Source organism: Mauremys mutica, chromosome 11 (genome assembly GCF_020497125.1).
Source record: "Mauremys mutica isolate MM-2020 ecotype Southern chromosome 11, ASM2049712v1, whole genome shotgun sequence".
In the NCBI taxonomy this organism is placed as follows: Eukaryota; Metazoa; Chordata; order Testudines; family Geoemydidae; genus Mauremys; species Mauremys mutica.
The window spans coordinates 56,157,416-56,180,518 of record NC_059082.1 but is presented as its reverse complement, the minus strand read 5'-3'; the positions used below and the strand labels follow the sequence as shown (position 1 = coordinate 56,180,518).

The 23,103-nt window shown below is 46.6% G+C and overlaps 1 protein-coding gene across 5 annotated transcripts in view; it reads left to right on the top strand.

The window, feature by feature from the left end:
- Positions 1–16,556, top strand: part of CFAP70 (cilia and flagella associated protein 70) — a 40,964-nt gene extending 24,408 nt beyond the window's left edge. For 3 of the 5 annotated variants that reach the window (XM_044980765.1, XM_044980767.1, XM_044980766.1), the window contains exons 16-28: positions 134–265; positions 1,021–1,146; positions 1,794–1,927; positions 2,038–2,153; positions 2,338–2,532; positions 7,067–7,219; positions 7,783–7,919; positions 9,648–9,800; positions 11,269–11,430; positions 11,946–12,035; positions 14,594–14,695; positions 15,032–15,079; positions 15,515–16,555. In XM_044980765.1, coding sequence (XP_044836700.1) covers positions 134–265; positions 1,021–1,146; positions 1,794–1,927; positions 2,038–2,153; positions 2,338–2,532; positions 7,067–7,219; positions 7,783–7,919; positions 9,648–9,800; positions 11,269–11,430; positions 11,946–12,035; positions 14,594–14,695; positions 15,032–15,079; positions 15,515–15,595 — 1,629 coding nt within the window. In that variant the 3' untranslated portion in view covers positions 15,596–16,555. Of the gene's footprint in view, positions 1–133; positions 266–1,020; positions 1,147–1,793; positions 1,928–2,037; positions 2,154–2,337; positions 2,533–7,066; positions 7,220–7,782; positions 7,920–9,647; positions 9,801–11,268; positions 11,431–11,945; positions 12,036–14,593; positions 14,696–15,031; positions 15,080–15,514 lie in introns of all 5 variants that reach the window. The other 2 variants (XM_044980769.1, XM_044980768.1) reach the window with 2 other exon arrangements.
- The last annotated feature ends 6,547 nt before the right edge of the window (positions 16,557–23,103 follow it).

The following is a 23,103-nucleotide window of genomic DNA, read 5'->3' as shown; positions in this document are numbered from 1 at the left end:
TCATTAAATACATGTTATGGGTTCAGGCTAAATGAAGATGACGTTTTTTGGCTCTCTGCTGCTGCCTCAGAGGAAAGTGGTAGGTTGAAGGGTGGGGCCCTATTGTCAAGTAATTGTTTTATGTTCTCTGCAGCATGCAGTGGTGAAGATTGTGAGAGAAAAGTACTTGAGGACAACAGCATTCAACAACCTGGAGCAGCTACAAGCTTTCCTGAGTGAGCTATATGTGTACCTGGTGGATCAGATGCACGTTGCTTTAAATCAGGTATGCAGACACCCAGTCACATAGTAAGAACATTGTCAAGTGTGACTTGGAGTGTATTTATTTCACTGTGGAGCTGAGGCTTGACACGGCTTTCTTGGAAATCAGTGGGCGCAGGATTAAGCCCTGAATATGCAATTACTACAATTAGCCTAACATGCAGCCCCAGAGACATTTTCAGAAACATTTTTAATCTACAGTATCTAGGTACTTCTATGGTCACACAGCCATAGAATATGTATGTGTATGAGGTGTCTTTCGGTTGATGCATGTTAGAGGTGGATGAGGAGATGTCAGCTAGCAGACTTATATATATGATACAGATCTTTCATTGTGTATCAAAGACTCACACTGGTGACATTACACAAATTAGTGGAGCAGGAAGCTTGCAATATTCTTGGTCCATATGGAAGTCCTTAGATGTTTCTTCGGTTTTTAAGATTCAGACCTTCTGATACCAATAGACCACAGGTGTAAATAATGGGGAAGACACCTCGCTTATGTGATGAAGGTCGCTCGAAGTCCATGATTTTACATACCTGATAGTGAGATACAGATGAGAGAGATGCAGGAGTGAGTTCCATTTGCCATCAATAGTCAGAATGATTTATAATTTGTCGCCCAGCCTGTAATGTATTGCATTTTGTATCACACTGGATTTGCACAGTGATGCCACAGAGTGACCTAGTTCATCCTTGCCAAACTTTTATGTGCTGATTTGACTTTCTTTTATCTCCTGTGTCCTTGTCTCTTAACAGATACTGTCACAGGAGAGTACTGTCATTGCCTCACCCACCTTCACAAGCTGTGAGCAGCTCCGACTCTTTGCTCATGAAGCCGAAGTCAATGAGGATTATGCTCTGGCATCTGTCTACTATCAGGAGGTAACGGAGCTTCTCCCTTCCCTTCCCTCTCTCCAGGCACATTGTTTGGCACACAGTGTGTTATAGGGATGACAGTGGGGCTGAAATCAATGAGGACCTCAAGTTTCTCCACTGTAGGCCGGGCACAGTGAAAGAAGGATGATGCAGCTCAGTAGGCTTAGCACTTACCATTGAGAGTTGGTTGTCAGGATAAGGCTTATCTCAGGCTGAAGCATGACAGAGGCTGACCAGGTCATTGTGGGCTTTCATCCTGATGGGGAGGGGAAAACAACAGGATCTGATGAGCTGTCACAAAAGGCAGCTAAAGTGAGAATTGGAAGATTATGTCATCTAACAAGAAGTGAAGGAGAGCTAGAAGGAAAAGCAACAAGAAGACTGGCTAAAGATGGAAAACTCTCTGCTCCTTACTGCCAGGTGAAGGAGGCAAAAAGACTGAAGGTGGGTAGACTGAAGGTTGATGCTGGTCATGATCCCTGCTTAGAAGAAACTCTAGCTCATAGCAAATAAAGGCTGACAGTTGGCAGCCAAATGTTGGGGTGAAGGTACAGAAAGGGAGATTAGCATAAAACTGGACCCCCTCATTCTGAACTTCTGCATCAGCTAAAACTCCAGGAATCCTAACTGTAGTAATGGTATCTTTTACCTAGAGGCTGGCTCGTGACCGCCAGATTGTCCAGTACTGGCTAGATTATGGGGCATTCTGTCTCTTGATGGAGGAAAATATCAAAGCCCAGGAATGTTTTCGTGAAGCTCTTTCTCTGAACCCAAGTCACCTGCACAGGTACTGCTGGCTCTGGCTAGGAGGGATGGCAGGGAGAAGGGTCTGTTTATTGTCACTGATTTAATCAGTTGTGGGTTTTTTGTGGGTAACCTGTTTGACATCCTCTCTAGCTTGCTGCTGTGTGGTATCATAGCTGTCATGATGGAGCACTATGAAGAGGCAGAAATCTTCTTTGAGGATGCCACCTGCTTGGAGCCATCCAGCATCCTGTCCTGGACTCTCTTAGGTATGAGATCAACTGAATATGTACCTTTGATAAACTCTGTAGACCTTTGGTTTTGCTCCTTATTTTGGTCCTAATCCCCATTGCTTGATCTGGTGCTGTAAGAGCAGGAGTATGGAACCCAACAGAACAGAGGGAAATAGGTGCAACAACTCCTCCCTCGTGCAATTCTTTTGTCCCCCCTCAGGTTTGTTCTATGAAATACAGGAAAATGATATTCGGGTGGAGATGGCCTTCCATGAGGCTAACAAACTACTGAAGGCACGACTGGCCAAAGAGAAAAACATCGCTGAAGCTGCTGAAGGAGGAGGAAAAAAGCTATACTCTCTCTCTGCCACAGTTCTAAGAACTGTCACTTCTCCCCAGGAAGACACCCTACCAGGTAAGTCAGCAATGTAGCCAGCAGCCAATCAGACTGGCGAGAAGGGCACTCAGATTTAATGTGGAGGGATGCTGTAGAGTGAAATGCATGAGAGGAAAACTAATGTTGGCTCTTTTGACGCAAGCAGTCAATCAAAGTGGGGGCACTAGTGATGTTCCAGCTGGAAGTAGAAATTGATGGAGTCTGGTATATTCTCTATTGTAATCTTGTTTATTTAACAAGAATATGCAAAGTCCTGTTTCTAGGATCGCAGAGGGAACCAAGAACAAAAGGAGCAACTTAGCTTACCACCCCAAGCCGGCCAACACCAGACCTGAAACCTCTAACTCTCTCTTCTAAGGGCACGTCTAGACTTGCAAAGTTACAGCGCTGCTCAGAGAGTGCAGAAGGGAAACTGCTGTTGTGTGTTCACACTGACAGCTGCCTGCGCAATAGCATGTTCACACTTGCGGCACTTGCAGCGCTATTCAGAGAGGTGCACTCTGGGCAGCTATTCTACAGAGCACCTCTTTCTCATTTGCCGCTAAGAATTGTGGGAAAGCGGATGGGGTTGCGGGGCATCCTGGTTCCAATCCTAATGCCCCGTGTTGCATTTCTTCGCATCCCATCAATCCCTGTGCTTCCGTCCACATTTGGCACCATCTTTCAACGGTTTGTGTACTATATGCCCTGCCTCTTTCGGGCTGCAGGAATGGATCCTGAACTGCTGACCAGTATGCTGCTCGCTCTGACCAATACGTCACGAGTGGCAGTGGAGTTATTCCTTAAACTACAAAGGCAAGGAGAGTGCGACATTGATCTCGCCACGTGTAATAGCTACGACAGGAGATTGATTGTGGCATTCACGGAGGTGCTGACCACAGTGGAATGCTGCTTTTGGGCTCAGGATTGAATCATGATGAATGTCTGGGATGATGAGCAGTGGCTGTAGAACTTTTGCATGAGGAAAGCCACATTCATGGGACTGTGTGATGAGCTCACCCCAGCCCTGGGGTGCAAGGACATGAGAATGAGAGCTGCCCTGTCACTGGAGAAACACGTGGCAATAGCACTGTAGAAGCTTGCTACTCCAGACTGCTACCAATTGGTCGCTAACCAGTTTGGAGTGGGAAAGTCAACCGTTGGAGTCGTGTTGATGGAAGTGTGCAGGGCCATTAATCGCATCCTACTCCGAAAGGCCGTGACTCTGGGCATGACATTGTGGATGGCATTGCGTGACATTGTGGATGGCTTTGTACAAATGGGCTACCCTAACTGCGGAGGGGCAATAGATGGCACGCACATTCCAATTCTGGCACCAGACCACCTAGCCACCGAGTACATTCATACCAAGGGGTATTTCTCAATGGTTCTCCAGTGCTTGTGGATCACCGTTGGCATTTTACAGATATTAACACAGGCTGGTCTGGAAAGATGCATGACAAACATCTTTCGGAACACTGGCCTGTTCAAGAAGCTGTGACTTTCTTCCCAGACCAGAAGATCACCATAGGGGAAGTCGAAATGTCCATTGTGATCCTGGGAGACCCTGCCTACCCCTTAATGCCGTGGCTCATGAAGCCATACACGGGGCAACTTGATAGCAGCAAGGAGCGGTTCAACAACAGGCTGAGCAAGTGCAGAATGACTGTGGAGTGTGCATTTGGCCGTTTAAAAGCCCGCTGGCACTGCCTTTATGGAAAGCTGGACCTGGCCAATGACAATATTCTTATGCTTATAGCCGTGTGTTGTATGCTCCATAATATTTGTGAAGGGAATGGTGAAAGCTTCACTCAGAGGCTCAGCACCTGGACGCTGAGTTTAAACAGCCAGAGACCAGGGCTATAAGAGGGGCACAGCATGGGGCCATAAGGATCAGGGATGCCTTGAGGCAGCAATTTGAAGATGAAAGACACAAATTTTTGTTGCTATGCTTGGGATTGCAGTGCTTGTAATGCTAGGAGGTGATTGCTGCGCATGATGCAAGAAGGGGCCTTAACATTATTGTATGTTGCTTTGCAGTGCTATTATTGCTTTCACTTAATAGAATAAAGATTGCTTTCAAACACAATTCTTTTATTAAAAGACAACAACCGAAGGAGAGAGTCAAACGAAAAAATTCATCAGCAGGGAGCGGGAGGGGGTATGGAGGAAGGGAAGTTCTCAAGAGGAGGAGGGTTCCCGGGACAGCTACAGATTTGTGTATGTCCAGGGATCATACCCAACCTTCTCCTTTGGAGTACAATGCAACCAGTGCTGTACTTCAGCAGGGCCAAACTGCAGAGGGTTGGGTGATGAGTGCAGTGGGTAGTGGGAGTCCACACTGCTGGACTGTGAGGAGGAAGGAGTGGAATGCTGCGAGCAGAGAGTGGAGCCAGGAGGTTGATAACAGTGTGTTGGCGGTGTGTGGGGGGTGCATGGGAAAGAGTTTTGCGACAGCGGCTTCAGGGGAGGGCGGGCACGGAGCTGCTTGGTTTGCAGAGCTAGTATCACCTGGAATGTGTCCACTTGGCACTCCATAACGGTTAGGAACCACTCCGTGCCTTCTTTCTTGTGTGCTGCGTTCTCCCGTCAGTCCTTCTCACTGTGCTGCCACTCCTTCAATTCCTGTTTCTCAGCGGCCGAGTGCATCATAACCTCACACAGAAAGTCCTCCTTAGTTCATCGTGGCCACTTTCTAAATCTGCGCAGCTGTTCTGCTGCCAATAAGGGAGGCTGGGCTCCCAAGGTCATCTCTGTGAAGTTTAAATGCAACATTTTACAGAAGCAGTATTGTTTGCAACACAGACAACAGTGATTCAGTGCTTTTAAACATAGCCAGTACTCACACACCTGTCACTAACTGGCTGACCCCAGGCAAGCACACATAAGCCACAAGACCCCCAAAATCGTGAGTAGCCACAGGGGCAGGGTAAATCACTGTTCTTGGACCCTGCTGGACACTGGGCACATGGCTCTTGGGTAGAGCCAGCACTGTAGGGTGGGCCTGATAATAATTCCTGTCCCCAAGCTTTCCACAGGCTGTGTTCATTATGGAAGACATCTTGGCTGCTGAGGGTGAGCAGGAAATCAAGGGATGGTCTTCTCCAAGCCTGCAGCTTCCGCCCTGGCGCCTCTGCGGCTAGCCAGTGTGCAGCAGTGGTTCCTCCTTCCCCCCCACCCCCGTCACGGCAAAGTGGCACGGGAAAGTTACCGTTAGTGGGGCAAGAAACAAAGCAGCTCTGCCGAGGAACCTGTGGAGTGGATTGCCCACTATCTCCGTGAGAGTTTCCTGGAGATCTCTGAGGAGAAGTGAGGGAGTCTATCAACAGCCTGTTCTGTCGCTCAGACTAGGCATGCAGTGGGAGACAAGCCTGCTTTCTGTAACCCTCCTGCCCCCAACAACTCACTTCATCAATTCTCAAAATCAGATCCACTTACCAGGGGCCTCTTCTCCTGTTTGCACTTCACCAAGCTCCGACTGCTGTGACTGGCTAGGCTCTTCCGGGATAGAAAAGTGCTCCTGACTGCATATATCTCTAGCCTCCGAGTCATCTTCTGCCTCCGGGTCCCCTGCCTTCCTCCTCCTGGCTCGGTCTACTCTCGACTGGCATGTGAGCCAACAAGTATCCACAGGGGCCTTCACAGTGGAGGTTTGGTCACCACCAAGTATTGCGTCCAGCTCTTTGTAGAACTGGCAGCTTGTGGACACAGCACCGGAGCAGCGGTTTGCCTCCCATGCCTTGTGGCAGGCATTCTGCAGCTCCTTCACTTTTACCCTATACTGCAATGTGTCCCAGTCATGGTCCCTTTCTATCATGCATCGTGAAATCTGTCAGTAGGTATCATAATTCCTATGGCTGGAGCGCAGCTGGGACTGCACAGCTTCCTCTCCCCAAATGCCAATGAGATCCAGCAGCTCAGCATTGCTCCAAGTGGGGGATCACCTGGTGCGTGGAGCAGGCATGACCACCTGGAAAAATGCGCTGAGACCACTGTATGCATCACCAAGCAAACAGGAAGGGGACTTTCAAATTTGCAAAGGAATGGATGGGGTAGGGCTGACAGTTGCTCACCTAAGGGAAGGGCAGTAGAGTTCAAACCGGTGATCAGAGAGGCGAGAACAGACATTGTGGGACACTTCCCGGAGGCCCAATCGCAGTGCTGTAATTGCCACAGTGTCTATACTGGCACCGCAGCGCTATAGCCCCAGCGCAGAAAGTGCTACGCCTCTTGTCGGGGTGCTTTTTTTATAGCGCTGCAACTGAGCAGTTTCTGCGCACTAAGTGGCTTGGCAGTGTGTACACGTTGGAGTTACAACACAGAAAGCTGCTTTATTGCGCAGAAACTTGCCAGTGAAGACAGAGCCGTATTGATATTTCATTATAACTTGCAAGGTATTAACGTAACCAAAAATCGATTCACAGGGATTTGCATCCAGCGCAGTATTTTCCCAGCAGTCCTGGGACTGTTCTTTTTCTGCAATTTTCTGAGTTCTCTCAGGTACAGCATCTTGCTAAGAAATGACCAATTTATGGAGAACTTTTCATTGCACTTAATCCATTGTGGGGTTTAGTTCCAGATGAGGCTCCAGATGGCTCCCTGAAAGTACAGCCAGATTCTGTAGAGCCTGTTGTAACCATCCAGCTGCCAGAAGATGATCCTGCAGTTAAACTGACCAAGAAACTTTCCCCCACTCTCAGTAAGAACAAGGAGACGTCCCAGAAAGGTTAGAAAGTGGGGTCTCTGGCTTTGAGAGAGGGGGGATTTCAGTGCTGGGGCAGAGGGTTGGGACTTCACAGCAACCAGTGGCAAAAATATGAGATTAAGTACAGATAATACAGGAGATTGTCAGTAAAAGCTAACTTACTTGCCGTTCAGTTAATCAGGATAGGGTACAAAGCAGCAAGGTTTGCTCTCCAACCCAGGTTAAGAATCTTCAGCAAAGTAGATTTTCTTGTAGACAGTCGAGCCGGCACCTGACTATCTACACTGCCATTAAACAGCCCCTGAACCAAGCCCCACAAGCCTGAGTCAACTGTCATGGGCCAGCCCCAGCTTTTTAATTTTAGTATAGATATACCCTTTGTGACAATGGTGTAGCTTCCTTTTGCATCATTTATCAAAACTTAAGCACTTAAAAAATCAAAGAAATGACTAGTTAAGGTCAGCTGTGGCCTATCCTGCTCACATAATAAACAAATACATGATATGGTTATGGATTACTACTGCTATTCTGAACCTCTGGTCTTTTCAGCACCCATGAGCCTCTCTCTCTTGCTATTATTTCAGTAATGAAGAAAACTAATGGAGGAGCACTTGATCCATCACATGCGGTGGCCCCTGTCCCCCTTTCTGGACTTTCACAGCCCTCCCACACAATCTTCATGGAGACCATACACTTCTTGATGGAGGTCAATGCTCTACAGGTCAGTGCAGCATGAACTGGGGAAGGAAGGTGGCATTAGGATTTTGAACTCATTTCCATGTGTGACAGTTACTTCCCTGTGGTATTAAAATAGTGAGATCATGGCAGCTTCCAGTAGGATGTTCTTATGGGTTTAAAGAGTGGGCTATGCAGACTCAACTCAAACATCAGTCAAGTCAACATTATTGTCAACTGCTGCCAAGATATGGCTGTTTAGAGAATTCAGAACTGAAATGATCCTAAGATGCATCAAAAATAACCTTAGCTAGGCAAAGTAATAGGAGTGTTCAAATCCACCACTGGTTTGTTGCAGGAAGAACAGGTAATCCAATTTTTGTCCATAAAAGAGCTGTTTCAAGGATAGTTTTGAGAGAAAATGCCTATTATTTTGATGCATCCTACAGACCAGGTGGTCACTTCTTGGATCAAAATAGCCATCCACGCACTTCTGTGTGCATCAGAGTAACCTTTCACATGCATGTGGAGTGCCTCCCTTCCAAAACAATGGCTCCTCGTGGGTTTCATCAGATGGAACTCTCCCTGTGACCTTGGTTTTCACAATAGCCACCATACATTACAATGCATCATTTAATCCTAGCAGCACAGAATAACTTCTCCCTAAAAGAGTTGTGAAGAGGACTCCTGGCACATATATTGTTCCATAGACTTTCACCTGTCCACATCATTCTGATGTATAAGCATACATCTTTGACCTTAGTACTCCTCTACCATTGACGCATTGGGCAGTCTAGTTCCTCCTTTGATTACAGTCACTCACTACTTGTGGTATTTCTTCCCAGGCGATGCCAGTACATTCACTATCTTCTGTCATATCTTCTGCCAGTTCTTCCTTTGCCTTCCTCGTTTTCTCTTTCCTCTTTTAGGTACCCAATTCAATGCTTTCTTACCATATTGTCTCATGCCTTAAAACCATGCAATGTTAATCCCAAAGGAGCACAAAACACTTTCCAAACCAATATACAAACAGCAGCCCTAGGAAAAGGTGTGCAGTGGGAGGCCATGGAGGCACCTGGGAGACTCACTGCCCAGACCTCCTCCTCAGTCCAAATGCCAGCTTGTATGCACCCCACATCCCCTCATCCAGGTTCTATCTCTCTCACACATTCATCCTCCCTTCAAGTTAAGACCAGCAGCACCAGTATCAGTCCATTGGACAACCTTTGTCCATTAGATCAGAGCTAGTCTCTGAGCAACCACTGGAGGGTTGTCGGAGGGACAAGCTGTCTTTATAACAGCACTCCAAGCTCCTCTTGTATGGCATCTTTTCTTTCAGTTCTGTCCCCACTATCTCCTAGCCTGTATTGACAGGGGCCTCCTTGAATGCAGTGACTTCCACATTGTGCTGTATGATGTTAACTTGACAAAGAAAGGATGGGAAATTTGCTGAGTGTTAACAGCAAACAAAAACAACTAAAAGCATCTGAAGCTAAAATTTAAAAGGAAAAAATGTATCTGTCCAGTGTTTGAACTGCTAATGAGACACCCTCTTATTAAATCAGGGGATGCCTTGGGGGAACAATGTAAAGTCATCTTGAGACATTACCTGTGTGTTCCAATACCTACAGTGCATGATGAGCATTCTGGTTGTCTGTCACAGAGGAGGCTGCATGTTATCCCTTTTCTCCATGCTGGGAGCAGAACAGGGGTTGGGATGTTCATGGCTGGCGTTAGTTTCGTTACAATGCCTGTGTGTGGCTTTCTCTTTCAGTTTGTTCACAGGGCGCTAGCACATGAGCTACTGTGCCAGCAGGAAGGACCCAGCTGTGAATATTACCTAGTGCTGGCACAAACACACTTGCTCAAGAAGGACTTCTCTAAGGCTGAAGAATGTCTCCGAGAGGCTATTCAGATTGACTACCTGGTAACTTTGTTTTAGCACTATGCTGCCCTGAGCAGTCAACATGCTCTCTCAGAACACAAGGAGCTTTGCAGAACAATACAGCATATCCCCTGCTATGTTCGTTCCAATGGGTCAGGTCCTGAGGTCTTGACTCGATGTTTATTCAATCAAATTCCCGTTGCAGTCAGTAGGAGTTTGCCTAAGCAAGGATTACATAGATGTTGAGTAAGAACATCAGAATTTGGCCTGTTTCACTTCTCTCCTCCTTTATTTAGTTCATTATTTTGCATTTTAGTTGATCTTCTACATGAGGCAACACATCAGGGTGAGGACTCCTTGTACATATCTCTGTCTTTCTTTCCCCTCAGTGTATATGTTGCTCTTGGGGGAATTCTGCGCCACTGTGCAATGCAGAATTTTGCAGAAATTAACATTGTGCACGCAGAATTTTCTCTCCCCCACAGAAATGGGCTGCAGTGCTGCTGGCCGCAGAGCCCAGCTTGCACACTGAAGGCACTGCCAGGGGGAGGGAGCTAAAGGGTTCCTGACCGCTGCAGTTCCCAGCATGCCCTGTGGGAAGAAAAGGGCAGTGCTGGAAACTCCATGCAAGCCTGGGACCAAGCATCAGGCTGTTTGTCCCTCTGGATCCCTGGGCTCTGGGGCGAGGTGTCTAGGCTGTAGGGGGGTGGGGGGTTGGTATCTGGGTAAGGGGGGCCCCTACGACTGGGCTCTGGTGGGGAGGACGGCAGGTATCTGGGCTAGAGGGAACCCGTGGCTGGGCTGGGTGGGGGAGGGGGCTTGGGTGTATTGGCTGTGGGCGGGTCCCTGCAGCTGGGCTGTGGAGGAGAGGGGTTGTGGATGGCTGGGCTCTGTGGGGGATGGGGGGAAGGGGACAGAAACAGGTGCTGGGTTGTCATAGGGGTTTCTTTAACTCTCTGCCCGGAGGGTGAGGGGGTTGTGCATTGTTACAGACATACTTGCTGACAGGTATTTTGAATAAATTACAAAAATAATTGAAACTGGCGTGATTCTGCAGTGTTATTTTGACAAATAAAATTTGCAGAATTTTGCAGAATTTAAAATATTGTGTGCAGAATTATTAATTTTGGTGCAGAACGTCCCCAGGAGTAATATGTTCCTTTCCCCCATGTGAACATGTGCACTTCTCTATTCAGATGAAAGGGAGATGCATCCTTTGAGAATGTCAAGTTGAATGGAGCATGCAGACAGCAGCAGAACTAATATCGCTAAATGTTTTTTAATATTTGTATTTGTCACGGATTAGGCCCCCATTGTGCTAAGTGCAGTAGTTGTTGTGCAAGTACTCCTCGCTACAAACTCAAACTTGCTTGTATGGAAAATACATATCTGTATGCAAATAGCCTTCATCATCTCCCTTACTTCTGAGCTTAGATGCTATCCAGTTAATCTCTTGTCCACTTTCCCCTCCCTGTCTCACTTTGTCTAACTACTGGGTTTGTTTACATAGAATCCAAATGTTTGGGCACAGAAAGGGCACCTGTGCTACCTGAGTGGAAATCTTAGTGAGGCAAAGGAATGCTATGAACGAACCATCAGCTTTGTAATGGATGCTTCTGAGATACACTTTGTTTACCTGCGATTGGGGTCGATCTATCTGAAAGAGAAAGAGGTGAGGAGCTGAACATGGGATCTAAAAATGGGAGACAAACCAAGGCAGGGAAAGTAATTATTCTGGATGAATAATGTGAATTGCAACTTTTATTTTCATAGCTGCAGATCAGACAATACAATTAAGTCTTTTAATGAACTCAACTCTTTGGAGCAGAGATCTGTTTTACTTCTTTGTGTGTACAGTGCCTAGCGCCAATCCTGACCAGGATCTCTGGGTGCTGCTGTAATAGTAACCCCAATAATTTTTCTAGCACTAGATATGGAGAGCTAAACATTTCTTGTTGGCTCGTTAATCTGAGGCTCTCAGGGGCTATACAGGCAGAACTGCCTGCTATGGGAAATGTGAGTAGGTTCCTGGCCACAACCAACAGTATTTGGATGGTAGTGTCCCCTCCTATATGAGCCCAGTTGGATATATGGTGGTTTCAGCGTGCCTGTGGAGGAAGAGCAGCCATGGTGCAGAGTGAATGGTTACGTTAGAGAGAGCAATTTACTGATCTCTTCTCTTGGCAGTATGATAAGGCAAAGCGCACCTATATGCTGGCCTGTAAGAAGTCCTCATCCTGCCTGACCTGGCTGGGAGTAGGAATCGCCTGCTACAGGGTAAGAGAGTGAAAAGCATCCATGCTTGGCCAGTCTTTAAACAATTGCATGGATCTTGGGAAGATGAGATTATGACTTGACTCTCCACTGTTCCCCTTTCCTTAGGTAAAAGCTGTTCATCCAAACTATCTGGGGGACCAGAGTTCTCTAAGGCTGTTCTTAGGGTAAAGGCCACATTGCACTGGGTGCCATCATGGTTACATGCATGAGACTCTCTGATGCTAAAATGGAAAGTTTGAGAGAAAAGTTACTCTAACCATCTGTAGAACAGACAATCACTGTATAGCAATTAACTCCTCCTGGGACCAGAATCTCTTTTCTCAGTGTGATGTCCTGCTTGGGGTTCCCAGATCTGTGAGACTCTGTCTTAACCCTCAGTCTCAGCAAGCAAGAGCTTTGCTCTCTGACACTAGCTCATCTGCCTTCCCGGCAAGCTTTCCAGGATTCTGCCAGTCCAAACTTTGCCTTGCAGGTAACAGTTAATGAACCCCAATTCCCAAGTTCCCCAGAAACAGCTCTCAGTGATGTCCAGTCCTTCTCACTGGACACTCACAGAAGTTAAGTTTGCTGCCTCCAAAGAGACAGAACACACACCAGCCTGTTAGGTTAGCTCAAGACTTACCCTTTACTGTAATACACAGCACTGAGATGGTTTTGTAATAAAACAAGAATAAGTTTATTAACAAAGAAAAGAGATAAGTGTTAATAAGTAAGAATAAAAGAAACAGGTATGATTACAATTAAAACCAAACACAGCACACTTTCAAGTGACTAAAACTTAATTTCACAAGTTACTATCTTTGTCTAAGCAAGTTAGACACCTGTAGTTAGTTTCTAGTGACTCTTGCCTTTCAGGCCAAGCGAATCCAGCTTTTAGAGGCTTGGAAGGTGCTGAACACTAAGTCCCCTCAGTGATGAATAACCAAAATGGGATTTTGCTTGTCTTTGTATCCCCTAAAGTTCATTGTCTCTGGAGCCAGGAAGGCTTTCTGGGGTGCAGATTCCATCTCCCATCATGGTCGTTAAGCAGTCTCCTCCCCTTCTTGTTAGCTTGATGGCTTTGTTCAGCTTATATATAAATATATTTGCATTGTCCTCTGCTTGTGATCAAGCTGGTCAGACAAATAAATACACATTCCTTTGTCTAGGGAAGGCTGGGCTTATGTGCTGCCTCTCAAACATATCTTAAGAACATATTTCCAGCACACATCGATAACTCTTTGTATACATTCATATACACACCATGCAATGATTTTGGGGACCAGCATGTTACCAGTTTGCATAAGATACCTTACGTAACACCTATTATATGCAGGTTATGACAAGAAAGTGTTGGGGCACTGAGTGTATCAGACCTGCTATGAATTGCAGTATGACATGCACTCTACCAGTTGGTATTGAGGGCTCCCAGAGACACACTCAGTACATTGTCACATAGGCATGCTATCACTGTGCTGGACTCCATTCTAAATGAGCACCTACCTGCAGGGCCGGCTTTAGGAAGTGTGGGGCCCAATTCAAACAGTTTTGACAGGGCCCCGGAAGGGATGACTAAAAAAAAACCAAAAAAACCACACATGTAAAAAAACACATGGGGCTTGTACTCCCTGGGCAGTGCTCCGAGTCTTTGGCGGCACTTTGGCAGCGGGTCCTTCACTCGCTCCAGGTCTTCGGCGGTACTGAAGGACCCGCCACCGAAGTTCCGCCGAAGACCCAGAGCGAGCGAAGAACCTGCTGCCGAAGTGCCGCTGAAGACCCGAAGTACCGCCAGGTGAGTACAAATTAAAAAGGCGCCTCTAGCCACGGAAGGGATTCTCACTGGGCGTGGGGCCCGATTCGGGGGAATTGGTGGAATAGGCCTAAAGCCGCCCTTGCCTACCTGTGTGCAACCTAAGTGTCAACAGAAAGGAGCCTTTTTCTTTTGGTTCACATTGCTTTCCCCATCGGAAGGAATGTTGGGAAGTCAGCAGATGGGAAGGGCTACCAAGAACAACCCTTTCTTTATTAAAGATGTGAGGATTTTCAGAATGGTTTAATAAAGACAGAGACACCGACCTGAGATCCCTGCAGCCATAAAGAGTGAAGCATCTCGCAAGGGGCTGCTTTGCAAGGTTCCCTCATCTGAAGAACGTGAATGGGAGGGGTCAGGGTGACTCTACTTTCCTCCTCAACCATCGTAAGGGTTTCCCAGTAGTTTCCAAACTCCAGACACATGGAAGTGAAAGAGTGATTGTTGCTTTCTTCGGTGAGAATAGTCCATGGGTAATTTGTAAGAGGACTGGGCTCTTCGGTAGTGTCTGAGTCAGTGATGAGGGGCTTTCCCTCCAGTCAGGAGAGCAGGAGAGTCTGACATTGCAGTTGTCTCAATGTCTCTGCTCTAAATTTGTTACACTGTCATTATTATTGTATAATTCAGAGGAGCCTAAAGTGAGGATCATTTCTGAAGGTTTTTTCACACTGATTTCTTCAGCTGTCATATACCAGGTACATGTTAAACTCTGGGCAATACTTTACCTGCTGTTCAGTTTTTGCTCATCTCTTTCTCTCTCTCTGTAAAGCTGAAAGAAATTACGGAGGCAGAAGATGCCCTCTCTGAGGCCAATGCCCTGAATAACAACAATGCCGAAGTGTGGGCATATCTAGCGCTAGTCTGCATGCAAGTGAGTGTCCTATCTCAACATCAAATGTGATGAAACATGTTCTGCTTTATCTACATCAATGTCTGTCTATATGTCTCAAAGGTGCCTCATAGACTCCATTGGTAAATATAGATAGGTTGGGGTTTGTTCTCTGGAAAAACACAAATGTGGAAGCATTTTAATGCCAAAAGAAACAATCTTCCCCTTTGTTTCTCATTACCCTTTCTCCTACTAAATATTCCACAGCTGAGGTATTCCTGTCATCCGGCCTTGTTAAAATGTGTCTCTTGACAGTAGCTGAAACACCTGATTTTGTCCTATCAAACAAACTTCTTACTGGCTACTGGTGTTTTTCAGGGAGGAAGGCAGTTGGAGGCAGAGCAGTCTTACAAATACGCAGTAAAGGTTTGTATTATTCTCATCCCTTCTAGTTTGGGGAAAAAAAGCAGGATGAAGAGGTCGGCTCATGGTCTGATGTCAATTAAAAAGGAAGTCATATTTTTCTCAGCAGAGGGTTCTGAATATTCATATAGTGAGAAGTACTTGCCCCTTTTCAGGTGTGAATTATATTTGAAAATAAGATAATTAAATGTGACATTTCTGAGGCTTCTGCTGTCAGCTGCTATCATCTTGCTGACATATGATATCACTTCTAATACCAGCAGTAGGGAAATATTTGGTACAATGACAAAGAGGCTATTTCTATTTTCTTTACAGTCTCTAAGTGGGATTAGTTGGTTGAATCCTCCTCCATGGCCCAAAGTATTCTAGGAAGATGTATCTTAGGTGCTTTAAGACTTGTTCATGTGTCCCTGTTTGATCTTCTTCTTTTCCATACAGTTAGAGCTGAAGAATGAGGAACTGCTCCAGGAAATCCATGAGGTACAGCGAATGGTTGGCTTTGGTAATCCATCGTTCTGAGCACTTCCTCTTCTCTGATCTGCGGTCTCTTCTGTTCAGTCAGGAGATGGGTGAACATCATGGTCTTGGCCCTCATTCACTAATGAAACATTCCAAACTCCTGCTGATATAGAGGATCATCAGGTGGTATGGAGAAATTAAACCCCTCAGTGGCATGGGGGGGGAGGGAGAACCCCTAGACGGAAGGCCATGGGAATTAATTCCCCTTGTATGATGTGTTGGTTATGTTCAGTTCCTTGATGTAACATATAATACATTCATCAGCCCAGTTCCCGTGCTTTATGAAAAATAACTTTCATGTATAAAATAAGAAATAAAATAGCTCAGAAGCAATTAACCTGGGGTGAGACTCTGAAAAGTAACTCTAAAAATTGTATCATGCGGTTACAAGTTGATAGTTCGTTAATAATTTTTCAGATCCTATTCACTTAGTTTAGGAGTAAAAAGATAGGTATTTTCCTCCTAACTGCCAGCTCTGTAAACTCCATCTGAGATTTGAAAGTCAAACTGAGTTCTTTCAGGGTTACACATCTTCACCAGTATTAAAGCTTCTGCAGTTAACATGTAATTAGCAGTTTGGTTGATGATGCATGAGCCAGAATGGATTCCAGCTCTCTCTCCCATAGTTGTGTTGTGTAAGCAGTGGCAGCAAGTGTATAAAATAGTAAAAAGTAAGTGAGTGGTTTTATTATAATACACTGGTACTTGACCATTGGATATCCAACCACCATCTTTTTTGCTTAGGGTGGGGTTGGTAAAAGAAAACTACTGATAAACCAGCAGTTAACCACTGATATTTCCATCATTCAGAACTGAAGCCTGGTTTTATCAGGATTAGAACTTTAAAAATATATTATACATCTTTTCCTTATTTGGAGTCTTGTTCTTATTGTAGCAGTTTTGACAGCCATATAGAAGGAAGGGTAGGAGAGATTATAATGCTGCGTTAATTTTATTCCTAATAAAATTAAGTTTCTGTACTTGAAACAATCTTTGCATGCTTCTTGTTTGTAAAGCCTCTAGCTTTGTCCTGGTGAGCTTCTGTGCTCGTATGCTACCTGCCTTTACCGATATATCACCAACAGGTCTTAAATCAGCAGGAGGCTGTGCTTTTGTTCTAGGGCCTCCCCTAGGGTGGGATTCTATTTGCACCAGAAATGAATCTTAGTCCATTTTTTATGCATTAAAAACACTAAAAACTTTTTCCCCAAAGAGTTTATGTGGGTGTTCAAAAAACAAAAGGACACAAGGCCCATCTGTATGTATCTGTCCTTCCCATCCCCTTATAAAAAATCTACTCTCTTGTTTATGCTTGACTTTTAAGAGGGCTGGTTTTGATTAATTTCTTTGTACTATGTTGTTCAGAACTTATGTTTTACAACTTAGAAGTTGAGATGGCACTTCATAAACAAACATTATTATTATTTGTATCATTGTAGTGGTTGGGGGCCAAGTCATGGACCAGGACCCCATTGCGCTAGGCACTGTACAAAACACAGAACAAAAAAGATGGTCCCTGCCCACAGAGCTTACAATTACTGTTTTGTTTTTAATTATTATTTGAATTCTTGCTATCCTAAGCTAGGCAGGACGTTTATACTATTAAATATCTAAAATGATGATTTTCCATCCTTTAGTCAGATTGATACTACTGAAAAGAGATGTGTGTTTCGTTTTTCCCACTTATTCTTGTTTGATTTTTAAAACGGTTCAGTAATTATGAGAACTGTATATGGCACCAGCACCATAAAAACAGAGACCTATGTGTATTGAAGGAAGAGTCCACCTCACCTGGAAAATTACCAAGAAAGATACAAAATCAACACAAAAAACAGAGATGCTTTGTAAGCCAGCTGGTTGGGTGGTGTAGCTCACTGATCAAGTTGAAGAGGGCTTTGCAAACTAGAACAGATGCAATAGTGATTGAAACTGCTGGAGGTTTGTCCTCCTGCACTGTTATGATTAATAAACAGTTATGCTGTGCCATAATTCTGCCACAAAGAATTTTCCATCTAAATTAGATAAGCAGACCATGAAGTTAGATAGTGGAGAGAGGGTTGGAAAAAGGAGAGATGACGGTTAATTATTAAACAGCAAGTGACTCGCATAACTTCTGATGCTTTTAAGTAGAGACTGAGGCCTGGTCTACACTAGGACTTTAATTCGAATTTAGCAGCGTTAATTCGAACTAACCGCTCAACCGTCCACACCAGGAAGCCATTTAATTCGAACTAGAGGGCTCTTTAGTTCGAATTCGGTACTCCACCCCGACAGGTGGAGTAACGCTAAATTCGACATGGCTAGCTCGAATTAGGCTAGGTGTGGATGCAAATCGAACTTAGTAGCTCCGGGAGCTATCCCACAGTGCACCACTCTGTTGACGCTCTGGGCAGCAGTCGGAGCTTGGATTCTCTGACCAGCCACACAGGAAATGACCCGGGAAAATTTGAATTCATTTTCCTGTCTGGGCACTTTGAATCTGACGTCCTGGCTGGACATCGGGGCGAGCTCCGCAGCACCTGCAACGATGCAGAGCTCTCCAGCAGAGGAGTTCATGTTATCTGTGAATAGAAAGAGGGACCCAGCATAGACTGACTGGGAACTCTTCGATCTGATCGGTGTGTGGGGCGAGGAGTCTGTGCTTTCGGAGCTGCGCTCCAAAACACGGAATGCGAAGACCTACGAGAAGGTCTCCAAAGCCATGAGAGTCAGAGGATACAGGCGGGATGCAACGCAGCGCCGCGTGAAAATTAAGGACCCCAGACAAGGCTACCAAAAAATCAAAGCGGCAAACGGACGCTACGGAGCCTGCCACCACTGCCCCACCAGTGACCGTGGACTCTGACGATGGGACAGTGTCGACGGCCAGTTCCTCGGTGATGTTCGCGGACGGGGAAGATGAGGAAGGGTTTGTGGAGGACGAGGCAGGCGAGAGCGCTTACAACGCTGGTTTCCCCGACAGCCAGGATCTATTCATCACCGTCACGGAGATCCCCCAACAACCCTCCCCGGCCATTAACCCGGACCCTGAATCAGGAGAAGGAGCAGTCGGTAAGTGCTTTAACCATGTTAACTTTTATTCTTAATATAACAGGAATCTTAACTGTGTGAAAAGGAGGTCTCTCTAGATATGGGGATAGAACAGAAATCATCCTTGGAGATCTCCACGAAGCTCTCCTTGCGTTAATCGAAAAGCATCAGCAGGAGGTTCCTGGGGAGAGCTGCCTTATTGGGTGCTCCGTGGTAGCACCGTTTTCCGCGCAAGGCTTTCATGAGGTACTCAGGGAGCACTGCCTCCCCGAGCACGGCTGCATCGGGCCCTGGTTCGTGCTAGCTTTCACGCAGCATGCACTCTCTATCTCCTTCAGTGACCCTCCTCAGGGTGATCTCGCTCGGAGACTCCTGCATCTAATTAGGGTAATTACTGTAATTTTACGCCTGGTCCAAAGTATTTTTAAAAAATCTACGGACAGACGGCATAGCACAGACTCAGCACGCAGCTGCGTGACGAGCGTAACGGAAAGCCAAAGAATATAATGGACGCTCATGGAGGGAGGGGGGAATGAGGACGCAAGGTATCCCACAGTTCCTGCTGTCTCCGAAAAGTATTTGCATTCTTGGATGAGCTCCAAATGCTTCTAGGGTCAAACACAGTGTCTGCGGTGGGTCAGGGCATAGTTCGGCAATTTGCGCACACACCCCACCCACCACCAGAAGTGAAAACAATCCTCTGTTGACTCTTTTACATGTCACCCTATCTTTACTGAATGCTGCAGATAGACGCGATGGTGCAGCACTCAACACCAACATCCTTGATCCCCCCATGCTATGGATGGCTGATGGTACAAAAAGATGGGTATCTGTCCTCAACATCAGCCTATTGGCACATGGGGCAGTGCAAAAGGACTGGTAACCATGCGTACTAGCATCTGTGAGGTTGATCAAGGGCGCCTGGCCCTAATTTTTCATGGTAGATGGTGCAGTATGGCTGGTAACCGTCCTCATCATTGCAACAGGGGGCTGAGCTCCATCAGCCCCCACCCTTCCTGTGTAAAGAAAAGATTGAATTGCCCCTGGACTAGCAGAGGGATGATGGGCTCCTTCATCCACAGTAATTAATGTCCTGCCTGGACTATCATTGCAGCTGGAGGCTTCCTTCCACTCATTTCTCACAAACAAGTCACTGTGTCTTATTCCTGCATTCTTTATTACTTCATCACACAAGTGGTGGGACAATGGTATGGTAGCCCAGGAAGGCTGTGGGAAGGCCGGAATGAACAGGTGTTGTTGTTGCAGGAGCACCCCCTTGTGAATAGCATACAGCTCCAAATTTATGCAGGATCGGACACAGAGCAGCTGTGCTCTCTGATTCTATGATACAGTGGTTCTCTAGTACACTTGCCCATAATCTAGGCAGGACTGATTCTATTTTTAGATACCAAAAAGGAGGGATTGACTCAGGGAGTCATTCCCAATTTTTGCTTTTGCGCCCCTGGCTGCTTGGCCAGGGGCACTTATGACAGCACCAAATGGTGCAGTGCAAAAGGACAGGTAACCATGCCCATCTTATTACCATCTTATTACCAATTTATGGTATGGTAGATGGTACAATATGGCTGGTAACCATCTCAGCTGTCATGCAAAAGCAAAAGCATGCTGCTGTGTAGCGCTGCTGGCCCGCCTCTGTCAGTGGCATCTAGTACACATACGGTGACATACACAAAAGGCAAAACAGTGTCCATGGTTGCCACGCTATGGCGTATGCCAGGGCAATTCTGGGAAAACGGGCTTGAAATGATTGTCTGCCGTTGCTTTCCCGGAGGAAGTAATGACTGGCGACATTTACCCAGAATCCACCGCGAAAATGATTTGTGCCCCAGCAGGCACAGGGGTCTCAACCCAGAATTCACAGAGACAGGCTAGACTCAGTTAATTGTTCGCAAAAATGTATCTTTGCAAGGAATTCACTCCCTGTTTCCCATCTCACAGCTTCCACTGTCTCCAGACCTGACACAGCATCCCCCTCGCAGAGGCTGGCAAAGATTAGGCGGCGAAAGAAAAAGACAAGGGACAAGATGTTCGAGGAACATATGGGCTGCTACCTAGCAGAGGCGGACCAGCAGAGCCAGTGGAGGGAGACCGTCTCTCTGTGCCAGCGCTCACACAGCGAACGGGAGGAGAGGTGGCGTGAGGAAGACAAGCAGGCGACTGAAACGCTGCTTGGACTACTGCTCAGGCGCCTTGTGGATGTTCTGTAGGACCGCAGGAGGACAGAGACACCCTGCAGTGTATCTGCAACCGCACTCCCCTGCCACAAAGTCCCATACCCCCCTCACCGAAAATAATCAGGAGGAGGGGCGGCCGGGGACGTGAATACTGTCACTGCACCACAGCACAGTGCTCAAGTACCCAAAAGCTCTCATACCCTACATTTGCCGAAGTCCTTCACTTCCAGACTCACAGTAGTCCCAATCCCAGTCCCATCCCCTAACTGTCTACTTAATTAATAAAAATGCTTTGCTGTTAATTACTGTTTCCGTTATGTTTTTTCAAAGAAGACTGTTTTTTTGAATGGGGGGCATGGGGAAGGGGGTGGTTAATTGCATAGGACAGTCACCTTTCCCAGGGTACAGACACGGGGGCAGGATCAGCAGCGGGTCACACACACGGTGCAGTCAGTAGGCACCCTGGTCGGTATGGGAGGTGGTTTCCAGGATCTGTGGGGGGGGGAGATGTGACTTTGCAGCGGGGGAGGGCGGTTACAGATCTTATACAGCGGTCCTTGTCCTGGACCGCTGAGTCACGCAGCTGAGGAATCTGTATCCGTCCTCCTCCACCACAAGGTCACATATCCGCCCGCACACAGAATTCCATAAAGAGGGATGGCAGGCTCCGTTGAAAGAAGCATTCCGGCACTGCGGACCGCTCTAGGAGCAGGAGCCTGTCATTCCTTGAGTTTAGAGGCGGTCTTTACATCACCGCACACCCTACCCAGCACAGTCTGCGTCCCAGTTTCAACCCTTTCACGAAAAGTCATGAATAAAGAAACCTTTGTTAAGTAATAATGGGACATGTATTTTATTTTTACACGTGTGCTGGAAGTGGGGGTAACGGGGTGAACGGGGTATGTAACCGAAGAGGAGAGTCAACAGTAACTGGGTAAAGAAACAGGGGCAGGTTCAGCTTCTCTGTAAAGAAACTGAACAGTCACAGGTCACGCTGCTCGCTGCCCGCTGGTGTTTGAAGAGTTCCTTGTTGCTGTCCCAGGCGCCTGTATAGGGCTTCATGAGCAAGTGCATTAGCGGGCAGGCTGGGTCCCCGAGGATGACTATAGGCATCTGCACATCCACAACAGTTATTTCGTGGTCCGGGAAGAAACTACCTTCCTGCAGGCGTCTGAGCAGCCCACAGTTCCTGAAAACACACGCATCATGAACCTTGCCCGGCCACCCGACGTTGATGTTTGTAAAACGTCCCCCATGGTCCCCCAGTGCTTGCAGCACCATTGAAAAGTAGCCCAATTTCTCATCAGCTGACTGTGGAAGAGGTGGACGATAAAGTGCGAGGAGGAGAAAACGGCGATGATCGCAGCGGGCTCCATGCTTGCAGTGCTGTGGCGTCCGCGCTGTCACTGACCAGAAAAGTGCACGAACAGATTGCCCGCAGGCGCTTTCAAGGAGGGAGGGAGGGAGGTTGTGATTGACGGTTCAATGACAACACTTACCCAAAACCACCCTCGACACATTTCTCCCCCCAGCAGGCATTGGGGGCTCTACCCAGCATTCCAATGGGCAGCGGGGACTGCGGGAACTGTGGGATAGCTTCCCACAGTGCACCGCTTCCAAAGTCGACGCTGGCCCCGTGAATGTGGACTCAGAAATTTGAATTAGTGTATTTAGTATGGATACACAAATTCGACTTCATAAGGTCGAATCCACAAATTTGAACTAAGCTGATTCGAAATAGTCTTGTAGTGTAGACAAGGCCTGAGTGAGACAGGACAAAGGGAAGAGTAGAGAGTACAGGAGTAGAGAGTACACAGCAATGCAAATGCTATGTGTTTTGAGGAGGGAGGATGGCAAAGATGCTTGATACCCAGGAAGAGGGATACTGCAAGGCAGGAAACAATAGGAGGCAAAAGATGAAACATGGGCAGAGCACAGAGCTGCGCAGAACCATAAGTGAAGATGATTTTGATCTTGACACAAAAAGAGACAGGAACTTGATGAAAGTACTCTGGGGGTGATATTACCAGAGATGTGGGAAAGCAAGTAATATTTGAGCTACTGAATGGTGGATAGATTGACATGGAGAAAATAACGGACACTGGAAAGGAGGAGATTAGGTATCCAGGCAAGATACAACAATGGTGTGAACCAAGATTTTGGCAGTAGGAAAAGAAAGGAAAAAGCAGATTTTAGAAATGTTAGTGTAAGAGGTTTGGCAAGAAACTGGCTGTTAGGAGAGAAGGAAAGGGAGGAATAATAGGATGTGGTACGAGCAAGTGA